General features: G+C 40.0%; 1 protein-coding gene across 3 annotated transcripts in view; it reads left to right on the top strand.

The window, feature by feature from the left end:
* The first annotated feature begins 1,233 nt into the window (after nucleotides 1-1,233).
* LOC121855926 (dynein regulatory complex subunit 4-like) overlaps nucleotides 1,234-13,033 on the top strand; it is a 296,945-nt gene continuing 285,145 nt past the window's right edge. For 2 of the 3 annotated variants that reach the window (XM_042351134.1, XM_042351133.1), the window contains exon 1: nucleotides 1,241-1,348. In XM_042351134.1, the coding sequence (XP_042207068.1) occupies nucleotides 1,346-1,348 (3 nt within the window). In that variant the 5' untranslated portion in view covers nucleotides 1,241-1,345. Of the gene's footprint in view, nucleotides 1,349-13,033 lie in introns of all 3 variants that reach the window. The other variant, XM_042351135.1, reaches the window with a different exon arrangement.

Below are 13,033 nucleotides of genomic sequence, written 5' to 3'. Positions count from 1 at the left end.
GGTACCGATATGGTCAACATAAGGACAAAACTAGACAATTTGATGTAGTCATGGCCAGAATTAGACTAGGATACAGACACATCTTGCAAGTTAGTAACACTGTACCCATACCGGAACACTCAGCATGTAAACTTTGTGATATACCTTTAAAGCATACACTTGAACACTATATTATTGAAAGTGACACTGTCAAAGACTTCAGGCCACCTGGTTTATTGTAACATGAACTTTGTAATTACTACATTGAATCGGGGGTGCTTGAGGACATTCTTGCTGTTTATCCCAAATTTGCGAGCCCACACTGATTAGTCTTCAATTAGAATATGACGTCCAATGTATATGAACCACTGTCTTGCATGGCAGCGAAAAGTGACATCACCCACATGACTGACCTATATATAGTGCTAATGAATATGATGTATTTCTTTGTGTACGAACCTCTGTCCTGCATGGCAATGAACAGTGACATCACCCACATGAATCTGACCTATATATACTGTTAATGAATATGATGTATTTCTTTGTGTATGAACCTCTGTCCTGCGGGGCAGTGAGAAGTGCAACCACCCTCAGAGTCAAGACCTGACTGAATTACTGAGAATAGGCAAAATGTATTCCAAGCTTTGTCAATAAATTTGTTAAACTAAAAAAAAAGTTCACTGAAAATGTATTGGGGAGACAGTCATAGAAAATTATACAATTTTAATGGGTGACCTATTCTTTAGTCATTAGTGGTCATTGAAATTAAGGGAGAGTGCAAGAATTGAGTGTTGCTGGCGAGGGGAAAGCCACACCTAAAATTGCCGCCATTGGTCATTTCACACTCAGTGGACCACAAGGAAAGTTTTGACACTGATTTTATCCTTGGCGCTCTTCCATTAAATAAATGTCACTTTTTATCCACTTTCGGGGGTGATTTCAGGGGCAAAGCCACACCCAGACCCGGCAGCAATCCACTTTTGCAATGTCGGGTGAGGATGCCTTCAGCCCATGAGGCCAAATATTTTGGCGCCTTTCACAAGAATAAAACCCTCTGGGCTCCCGGTCCTACCGGCAGTCCGAGAAATCTTCACATCCTCTGAGCAACAACGTGGTGACGGTTGGCCGAACTCTATCTCTATTTACGGTTCTGTTATATACATAACGGCCGCTTGGTAGCGCTACATTCGTGAGTGAACGTGTTCGCCTATTTGAGTGAACCATCCTTCTTTATTATAGACTCCTTGGTATACACAAGCACTCGGCAGTATCCATGGCAACGGACAGTCGCGTTGTTTACAGTTACAAGTTACTACAGTCTAGTCAGTAGTGTTGTTGTCTCTAGCCGAGAAAAGATTGTTCAAACATGGTAAGCTATTTTGTGTACAGTTACTCAGTAGTGTTGTTGTGTATAATCACTCAGTAGTGATTGTTGTGTACATTCACTCAGTAGTGTTGCTGTGTACAGTCACTCTGTTGTTGTTGTTGTGTACAGTCAGTAATGTTGTCATGTACAGTCTTTCAGTACTGTTGTTGTGTGCAGTCACTCAGTAGTGTTGTTGTGTACAGTCACTCAGTGGTGTTGTTGAGTACAGTGACTCAGAAATGTTGTTGTGTACAGTCACTCAGTAGTGTTGCTGTGTACAGTCACTCCGTTGTTGTTGTGTACAGTCAGTAATGTTGTCATGTACAGTCACTCAGTGGTGTTGTGGGTATTTTTATAGTAGTTCACACAACATTTCTACCCCAAATCGTTTATCTTTATTCGAAAAAGACGTCTAATTTTAAGATAATTTTCTTCTATTACATTACCGTCGGAAACGTATAACAACGGAGATAGCGCATGCCAAATCTTTCTCTGTTTAATTCCATTAATCTGCAGACATTATCGCCTACCTCCCACTAAGCGTGTTCCCTTCATAAATCGTCATGCACATGCGTTCCTGTACACGTCACGCGGCCAATCAAAAGTTTATATTTTTTTGGCACCAATTAAAATGAATTGTGGTTTCTGCTTTTTGAATTCGTGGTATTTTTTGCCAAATCAGATTCGATTGTGATTTTGGGCCTCTCATGCTTCGAAATTCAAATTCATTTCCGACCATGGAAGTCTGTGATGGGTGTCACTTCAATTATATGGAGTTAATTGTGCCTTTTGGGGAAAAAACGAACAAATAGCATTTTTTTATCTCGTGTTGCTCTCCACCTCCCAAGCCTTCTTGAATTTCAGATTCTAATTCAGAATAAGGGAAGAAATAATAGTGATTTCCCTCATATGGTGAAAGTTTGGTTACATAAAAACACCATGAGAGTTAGGTTAGGTTAGGTCAAGTCAAGTCAGGCTAGGACAGGTCAGGCTAGGATAGGTCAGGTTAGGATAGGTTAGGTTAGGTCATCCAAAATAAGGTTAAGTTTTTATGTTTCTCTAGTGTTTTTGGGGTGTGCAATATTTTGTATTCACTTGACCATGATTTTTATCAGAAAATGACCCACCCAAAACCCTGGTTCTCGACAGGATTCCCTATTTCGTTGGGGGTAGAAGTGGGCGATAACTAAAAACAGGCAATTTCCGACAGACGTCAAGGTCAGAACCAATCAAACAACACAAAACTACACTAGAAAAACATAGTTTTGACTTTCTAACAGAGTTGTATGAACTACTGTAAATTTGCCTTGTGTACAGTCACTCAGTAGTAGTGTTGTGTACAGTCACTCTCGGCCAATTTTTTAAACATTCGGGTTAATTATTAATAACCTGAAAGCGCCCTCCGAGCCGTAATCCATTTTTTTTAAACCATATTTTATCTGGTTACCATTTGGTTGTCCGACTATATTATTGGAAAGTTCGGATAAGTCCTCGGGTGTGGGTAGGCACCCTAAAGACTTATCCCGAATGTTCAAACTAGTTATACATGAATAGAAAACGTCTCTGAAATACAATATATGTAAATTAAGATGAGATAATAAAGAAAACAAATATTTAAATGTCCTAATAACCGGTTCCGATGGAAATGTATATATTTTTAAGAGACCGTCGTGTGCCCCCGTGACTTCGTATCTTCAACTCCGAATATTTTTCGTCTCCCCATCGCCCTTTTCTCCAATTTTATCAAGCATTGCATTCCTACAATCATCCTCTTATAGCTTCAAGTATGGTAAGTAACGCATTTTTGTTTGTGACAATTAGATGTAATGCCATTTCCAATTCGCCAGTATATTATATAGGGAAGATATATGATGAGCCAAATGTACTTGGTAGATGCTGAGGTAATGGTTTACAACAATTGTAATCTGTGACCCACGCTGATAATTACCCTGAAAAAAAATTCTCCTGCTATATTTCACTGTTTGGGTTGTTGTTCCGGTTGTGTTTAGGTACTACCAATATTTGTAAGTTTAGATTAAGTTACGTAAAATATTTTTTTTAGAAGAAATCTTCGAACTCAGGGTTATAACAAAGTGCCAAAATTTATTAATGATGTTTTCAATCACTCGCTTTAAATCGTGTCAGTCTTATCTTACATCACAGGAACAACAATAAACAAAAGTTAAATACAGTGGTCCCTCGGTTAACGAGCACAATTCGTTCCAGAAGGTTGCTTGTTAACCGAAACCATTGTTTCAATGGATTTTTGGGTAATTGTTTCCAACTCACCGAAAATTGCCTAATGTCAACAAAAAGGTAGTAAAGTACACTTACTTTGGGGTGTGTATGTAGAAGGCTCCTGGATGATGATGATGATGATGGGAATTAGAATGGGGATGGAGGAGAAGGGAGAAGACAAGGCATTGGGGTGGAAGACAAGTCACCCCATGGCGCCATTTCACCCATAAAATTTTAGTTCTCTTGGTGTAATTCAAGAATATTTTCTTTAAATCAACACTGCACTGCATTATATATTGTCAATATGTAAAATAAATTTCAAAATGACCAATAATTTGCTTGGAAACACAGAAAAAAGCGTTTATGTTGAAAAGAGTCTGAAGCAAGATGTTACCTCCACTGAAAAGACACAGAGACTGATGCCTGTATGGTGTGTTGAAGGCTGTTTGGCACACAAATAACTAGCTTCCTATACTTCAATTATGTTCAATATTTGTTAAAATGACTAAAAAATTTAATATAAAACTTTTAAAATTATTGAATAGTAAAAACTTCTTGATATTTACTAAAATAGTAAGGAATTTAAGCCCTAGAACCGATTGCTGTATTGGTGGACTAATACTACAGCTGGTGGACCACCAAATGCAAGCGAAAACATGTGGAGGGGCACTCGTAAGAAATTAGTTAATCGTGAGATTGCTCGTTAACAGAAGTTAAGAATCTTCTGGAAGGTAATTCGTTAACCGAAATCTCGTTAACCGAGGGATCACTTTTCACTATGGACAACTTTCTTAAAGAAATTATCTGAAATAGCAATGCAACAAGCTTGTAAACTATTATCAAAAGTAATTTACCTTATGTACAATAGTTACCGCAAAATATAGATAATAGATATTAGATTTTGTTTTATTTTATCTTCTCACGGCTTATGTTCTGCTTTGATTTTGGCGCTTGGATGACCTGTTTATTTACATTTATCTTGGATAAGGCGTACCAACCCTCTCGAGTTGCGGCGTTCAGGTTACTAAATAGTAACCCTAGGTTCGGGATTGATATTCGAATTTGACGAATCCATTTGTTGGGTTACCAAACGGTAACCCGACATTCGGGATTGCTCTTCGGGCTTGCTGCCCCGAGTGCTTAAAAAAATGGCCGTCTGTTGTTGTTGTGTACAGTCACTCAGTAGTAGTGTTGTGTACAATCACTCAGTAGTGTTATGTACAGTCACTCAATAGTGTTGTTGTGTACAGTCACTCAGTAGTGGTGTTGTGTACAGTCAGTAGTGTTGTTGTGTACAGTCACTCAATAGTGTTGTTGTGTACAGTCAGTAGTGTTGTTGTGTACAGTCACTCAATAGTGTTGTTGTGTACAGTCACCCAATAGTGTTGTTGTGTACAGTCAGTAGTGTGGTTGTGTACAGTCACTCAATAGTGTTGTTGTGTACAGTCAGTAGTGTTGTTGTGTACAGTCAGTAGTGTTGTTGTGTACAGTCACTCAGTAGTGTTGTTGTGTACAGTCACTCAATAGTGATGTTGTGTACAGTCAGTTGTGTTGTTGTGTACAGTCACTCAATAGTGATGTTGTATACAGTCAGTAGTGTTGTTGTGTACAGTCACTCAATAGTGTTGTTTTGTACAGTCACTCAATAGTGTTGTTGTGTACAGTCACTCAATAGTGTTGTTTTGTACAGTCACTCAATAGTGTTGTTTTGTACAGTCACTCAATAGTGTTGTTGTGTACAGTCACTCAGTACTGTTGTTGTGTACAGTCACTCAGTGGTGTTGTTGAGTACACTGCATTTTGTGTTGTCTGTTCTCATTGGGGTCACAACTTCACTGCCTGCTGTCGTCGTGATCGGCCGAGATGTCGCTTCTGTTTACGTAACCACAACTCCGCCGCCTGTGCCCAGAAAATCAAAGACCACCTTAATAGTGGTGGGGTGGGCTATGTAATTAATCCCAGATGTTGTAACTGTGGCGGCCGGCACAATGCTGACTCACGGCAATGCCCCAATCGCCCGTCTGTCCCAGGGGAAAAGCCTCCCCGAAGGCCAAGTCTACCACAACGCCCCCCCCAGTCTTCCGGGCCACACCCCCCTGTGTACCCTGTGTCTCCAGCAATGCCTTCTTCAACAACACCTGCCTCTGCCTGGCCTCATCTGGCTACAACACAGCAGTCCCGGCCGTCTCCTAACTCAACTACTGCTGGGCCTCCTCCCCGTCTCTACTCTGAGGCTGTCAGGCCTTGCGCTCCCACCGGTGCCCCCCCACAACCCCCCGCCAGTGACATGACACAGATCATATCCCTCTTCCAAGAATTTACCAACCGTATTGAAAAACTCTTCGCTACACTCTGTACCACCATCTCCCACCTACTCCTGCCTTCTGTTGCCACCCAGTCACTCCTCTCTGCTGGTTTGACACAAGCTGTTGGTCCCCCCGTGAGCCCCCCCCTGCTCACGGCCTACTCCACCGCCGGCGGCCTTCACTACTGGTGTAGTGCCTACCGGGTCTGCCCTGGTGTGTCCTGCTGCCCCCGAGCGAAGTCCTGCCCCATCCTCACAACACTTGGTGCCTCAACCTGTCCACCACCCACCGCAAGCCGCGCCCGTGTCTGAGCTGTCTCCACCAGGGCTACCTGGACCTGAGGACACTACCCCCGGCTACCTGTACCCCACCGACATGTCGACGAACACACCTTCACAATCACACTAAAAGGTGTGTCTCTCAATGTTGTCAATGCCTATGTGCCTCCCTCCACCCCTACTGTACCTGCCCCACCACACCATATCACCTCCACCCCCCACTGTACTTCGCCACGCCTAGTACATTGGCAACCCTGAGCCTGGCCGCACTGTTTGTAAACTTTGTGGTCAACAGACTCTCACACCCTCTTTCACCACATCCTCATCTGCCCTATGACCTCCCCCTACAGGGGTGGCACCTCTTCCCTCCCTGACCAGACATCCCTCCTCCTAGTGACAGGCCTGGCACTTGACATTATTAGTGACCTGCCACATTTTGCCATAAACAGATAAATTGTACCGGGAATTTTCCCCCCACACACTCATCATTGTCACTTTATGTAACTTGCTGATAAAACCCATGACCCTTCAGGCCTTTTACGCCCTTAATGCATGAGTCATAAAGGCAAGCATGAACTCCGCATGCTTCCCAGTTGGGCACTGTAAACGCTTCTGCGCTTCACCTTGCACAGGATGTAAGGGGGTGCCCAATAAACTAGCCCCCTCCGGGGCAATCTGTAATCTGCAGTACAGTGACTCAGTAATGTTGTTGTGTACAGTCACTCAGTAATGTTGTTGTGTACAGTCAATCAATAGTGTTGTTGTGTACAGTCACTCAATAGTGTTGTTGTGTACAGTCAGTAGTGTTGTTGTGTACAGTCACTCAATAGTGATGTTGTGTACAGTCAGTAGTATTGTTGAGTACAGTGACTCAGTAATGTTGTTGTGTACAGTCACTCAGTACTGTTGTTGTGTACAGTCACTCAATAGTGATGTTGTGTACAGTCAGTAGTATTGTTGAGTACAGTGACTCAGTAATGTTGTGTACAGTCGCTCAGTAGTGTTGTTGTGTACAGTCACTCAGTGGTGTTGTTGAGTACAGTGACTCAGTAATGTTATTGAGTACAGTGACTCAGTAATGTTGTTGTGTACAGTCACTCAGTAGTGTTGTTGTGTACAGTCACTCAGTGGTGTTGTTGAGTACAGTGACTCAGTAATGTTGTTGAGTACAGTCACTCAGTAGTGTTGTTGTGTACAGTCACTCAGTACTGTTGTTGTGTACAGTCACTCAGTGGTGTTGTTGTGTACAGTCACTCAGTGGTGTTGTTGAGTACAGTGACTCAGTAATGTTGTTGAGTACAGTCACTCAGTAATGTTGTTGTGTACAGTCACTCAGTAGTGTTGTTGTGTACAGTCGCTCAGTAGTGTTGTTGTGTACAGTCACTCAGTGGTGTTGTTGAGTACAGTGACTCAGTAATGTTATTGAGTACAGTGACTCAGTAATGTTGTTGTGTACAGTCACTCAGTAGTGTTGTTGTGTACAGTCACTCAGTGGTGTTGTTGAGTACAGTGACTCAGTAATGTTGTTGAGTACAGTCACTCAGTAGTGTTGTTGAGTACAGTCACTCAGTGGTGTTATTGAGTACAGTGACTCAGTAATGTTGTTGAGTACAATGACTTAGTAATGTTATTGTGTACAGTCACTCAGTAATGTTGTTGTGTACAGTCACTCAATAATGTTGTTTACAGTCAGTAGTGTTGTAATTATGTGTATTTTTTAGTTTTTCTCAATCTATGATCATAAATCACCTGTAATGGGCAGGGCATGAAGGATGAGGGAAATTGCAGGGTAGGTAAAACACAGTCACTCAGGAGTGTTGTTATGTCCATTCACTCAGTAATGTTGTTGTTTACAGTCATTTGTGTTGTGCGCACGCCAACTGGGGATAATTACCGATAAGCTGAATAAACCAACGTTTTTGTCAAATAGCGATATATATATTTTTTCTATTACCACAACTTAATAGAAATTGATTTACATATAGCTCAGAAGAATATAAACATAGTAAGTGACTATACCTTGCCCTTGTGAGACCACACTTGGATTATGCAGTTCAATTCTGGTCACCGTATTACAGAATGGATATAGAATCCCTAGAAAGAATTCAGAGGAGAATGACAAGACTAATTCTGGATATAAGGAATCTTGAGTACAGAGACAGGTTAAAGCATCTTAATTTGCACTCCCTCGAGAGACGTAGAGTGAGGGGCGATATGATAGAGAAATGGAAGTCAGGGCTAAACAAAGGGGACATTAGAAAGGTACTCAAACTATCCAACCAGGAGCAAACTCATAACAATGGTTTTAAATTAGACAAATTTAGATTTAGGCGTGAAATAAGTAAACATAAGTTTGGAATAGAGTAGAGGATGAATGGAACAAGCTACCAAACATCATCATTAACTTGAATATGCTGGATAGCTTCAAACATAGGCTGGGTGAATAGATTAGCGATAGGGGTTGGGTGTAAATGGGACTGCCCATTATGGGCCAGTAGGCCTGGTGCAGTTTCCTCCATTCATATGTTCTTATGTTCAGTGAAAAATTGATCATGTGACATTAAAATGGGGTAAAATTATCATTCCGGTGATGCACCTATTTTCCAAAGGTCAGAATCGTTCCAAACACATAAAAAACATCTAAAAAGCATATTTCAACCTAACATAACCTAAACCTAAATTCACTGCATGACCGAAACGATAATAATATCCTAAAATGATGTTTTTACAGTATATGCTTTGTACTACAGTGGGGTATGCTATAACGAATCTAATTGGTTCTTGAACCTTGTTCGTTATAGCATTCGTTCGTTATAGGATTAATCCGTTCCAGGCCCCCAAATACAACCACTCAACACTGAAAAATATAATATAAAATTGTAAAAGTTGTAAAAAAGTGCATACATATGCATCTAAACCCCAGAAATAAAGAATATCATTAATACTTGTAATAATAAAAACAATAAATTAGTAAAAAAAAAAAAATTCGTTGTAGGAGTTTCGTTCGTTATAGCATTCTCAATTTTATAGGTAAAACCGTTCGTTAGGAATATTCGTAGTAGAATCCATTCGTTATAGCATACCTCACTTTTACATGAAAAAGTTAATTAATCACCATAAATACTCCTCCGACAAATATGCCGAGTCAGCAAGTGTTGTCAGTGTTGTTGTGTACAGTCACTCAGTAGTGTTGTTGTGTACAGTCACTCAGTAGTGTTGTTGTGTACAGTCATTCATTAGTATTGTGTACAGTTACTCAGTAGTGATGTTGTGTACAGTCAGTAGTGTTGTTGTGTACAGTCACTCAATAGTGTTGTTGTGTACAGTCACTCAGTAGTGTTGCTGTTTACAGTCACTCAGTAGTGTTGTTGTGTACAGTCACTCAGTAGTGTTGTTTACAGTCACTCAGTAGTGGTGTTGTTTACAGTATGTAGTGTTGTTGTGGAATAAATTTTACCACTTACAGTGGCGAGTTTATTGTGCACCCAATACTTATCCTGTGAGCTGTAGCTCAAAACAATTACAGTATAGTCTTCATTTATGCGGTCAATTGAACCCGTGGAGGTCCGCGTAAAACGAGATACGCGTAAACGAAATAACAGAACATATGGGATTATAATTGAAATAGTGACTGGGCCGACCCCCAAACTACACTTTTTCCGACAGAATTGTATGTTGTAGTAAAAATAACATCTTAATTTTATGATGGTATGCACACACAATTAATATTTAAGAGAATTACTTGTACAGTCGCTGCTGGCAGGGCCGGATTCAGGAGTGGGCAAAGTGGGCAGCTGCCCAGGGGCCTCCACAATCTGGGGGCCTCCACATATTACAATATTTTATTTATTTGTTTATTCATTTGGATTATTTTTATTTTCATTCTTTAAAATTCATGTTTATCTATTCCATCACGTAAAACTGTGTTCAGCAAGAAGCGTGATAGAAATTAGGCTAGCTACTCCTTGAAATTCATGAATACCTGGTTTTCCTATGAACCGTATATTTTTAATGAATGCTATTGTTTGTGTTGCTAATAATATATTTAGAATTCCACAAACATATATTGATTAAAAATGAACTACATGGAATAACGAAATTGAGATTAAAAAAAACAAATAAAATATTTTTTCATTATCACTTCCATTACGAATATTAAAAAAACAAATAAAATATTTTTTCATTATCACTTCCATTATGAATGCCATCAGGGTGCTGTGTTTGTTGACAGTCGGTCGGAGGGGTTGGGTCGTGTAGTATCTGCGCATCGGTTGTTCTAATTTCCTCAATATAACTGTACAGTGACCCCTCGTATAACGAACTCCTCGGTTAACGAAATTTCGGTTAACGAATTGCTTTCCATAAGGATCTTCAATTCGGTTAACGAACAAAAATTCGGTTAACGAATTTCTTACGAACCGACCTCAACATGTTTTCGCTTGCACTGGCCGGGCAACCAGCTTTAGTATCAGTCCGCCAATACATTAATCGGTTCTAGGGCTTAAATTCCTAACTATTTTAGTAAATATCAAGAAGTTTATACTATTCAATAATTTTAAAAGTTTAATATTCAATTTTTTAGTCATTTTAACAATTATTGAACATAATTGAAGGTAAAGTGACTAGTTTAAAGTGCAGCATCCAGCCTCTTAACACAGCAAGCAGGCGTTAGTCTCTCTCTGTTTTCACTGGAGGTAACATCTTGCTTGAGACTCTCTTCAACTAAACGCTTTTTTTCTGTGTTTCCAAGCAAATTATTGGTCATTTTGAAATATATTTTACATATTGACAATATATAATGCAGTGCAGTGTTGATTTAAAGAAAATAATCTTGAAATACACCAAGAGAACTAAAATTTTATGGGTGAAATGGTGCCATGGGGTGACTTCTCTTCCACCCCAATGCCTTCTCTTCTTCCTTCTCCTCCAACCCCATTGTAATTCCCATCATCATCATCATCATCCAGGAGCCTTCTACATACACACCTCAAAGTAAGTGAACTTTTCTACCATTTTTGTTGAATTTAGGAAATTTTCGGTGAGCTGGAACCAATTACCCAAAAACCCATTGAAACAATGGTTTCGGTTAACGAACGACCTTCTGGAACGGATTGAGTTCGTTAACCGAGGGGTCACTGTATATGGCTTCAAAATTCTCCAAAGAAGTGTTCAAATTTCAAAATTTTCCCGGGGTGCTTACAGCGCCCCCCGGAACTCCCAGATGTTTAGGCTTGCTTCATTCGCCACCCCACCCTCTTGGGTAGTTATAATGAGGGGGGCCTCCACAAAGAGGCTGTCCATGGGCCTCCACAGGTCTAAATCCGGCACTGGCCGCTGGTTAATGTCCATTCAAAGAATGGCCTCAACTCCCGCCCCCCACCCCCTCTTCCCCCGCTCTTGAGAAATGTTTGGGTGAAAACACTAGGTTTTTAAGTTTAGTAATAAATAATACCTCAGACTATGTTTAGGATAATATAATTGACATTGCTGGATTCCTTGCAAGACTGCGAATAATTTGAATATAAACGTCATATATTTTGCACAAAAGATAAAATTTTTGCTCTCTCTAATAAAATTCTTAAATTGGATCTCAAATTTGTATGTCTAAAGCAAATTTTAGTTTGTTTATATTCAAATTAATCACTATCTTAAAAGAATTCCAGCAATGTAAATTATATTCTGGCCTGGTAATTTCTATGAATTTTATGAGCTAAAAACAAATATCTTCAGTAAATAAGCAAATTATACTTCACCCATACACTATCTGTCAATCAAAATACCCCATCTCCCACCCCCCCCCCTTTTCCCACGCTCGCTGGCTCCTCCCTCCCTGAGAAATGTTTGGGAGAAAAGACTAGGTTTCTAGGTTTAGTAATGAATAATACCTCAGACTATGTTTAGGATAATATAATTGACATTGCTGGATTCCTTGCAAGACTGCGAAATTTGAATATAAAGATCATAGATTTTGCACAAAGGATAAAATTTTTGCTCTCTCTAATAAAATTCTTAAATTAGATCTCAAACTTGTATGTCTAATGCAAATTTTAGCTTGTTTATATTCAAATTAATCACAATCTTATAAGAATTCCAGCAATATAAATTATATTCTGGCCGGGTAAATAAACAAATTATACTTCACCCAGACACAATACGTTACGTACGTTGTAGTAAAAATAACATCTTAATTTTATGATGGTATGCACACACAATTAATATTTAAGAGAAATATCAATAATATTAGGTTTTTTAACACTTACTCAGTAGAAGAGATGGCTGGGTACACGGGGATTGGGGTTGGTTCTGAGGCAGAGGGCAGATTATTGGCCCTCACCTGTATCACTGTCCACCAAAGAGGCTTGCAGGGCCTCTTTGTCAAACCCCTCAAAGTCCATATCCTCACTATCACTGACTTGGGCTGGCTGTGGTGGGTGGCGGGTGAAGAACTCGGTAATATTTTGTTGACTGGGCGACCTTGTGCGCACCCTGCCTGCGCCGCTTCTCGCGTAAATTATGGAATGAACCGCGTAAATAAAAATTGTCGGCCTGGCAAGGTGCCGCGTAAATGAGCAAACGCGTAAACCAAATCCGCGTAAATCGAGACTATACTGTACAGAGTTGAGGGTCACAAAGCATATGTATAACTAACCCCAGTCGTCAGGATATTATGGCATTAAATATTGCAGAGTATTTAAAATAAATTACATGTTTAGTTCTGACTAGTGTGATTTATTCGCAACTGCGTGAGTACAGCAGTGTGAGGCAATATGTCTGCCCACACACTTTGTTATTCATATTTGCATGAGAGGTATTCAAGCACATTGTGTGTTTGGTTCTATAACTGGGAAGTGATATTGCTACTGAGT

The sequence above is a fragment of the Homarus americanus genome, unplaced genomic scaffold (assembly GCF_018991925.1).
Source record: "Homarus americanus isolate GMGI-L3 unplaced genomic scaffold, GMGI_Hamer_2.0 scaffold19117, whole genome shotgun sequence".
NCBI classification, from domain to species: Eukaryota; Metazoa; Arthropoda; class Malacostraca; order Decapoda; family Nephropidae; genus Homarus; species Homarus americanus.
The sequence above is the reverse complement of the archived record's forward strand: the minus strand, read 5'-3'. Positions and strand labels throughout refer to the sequence as shown.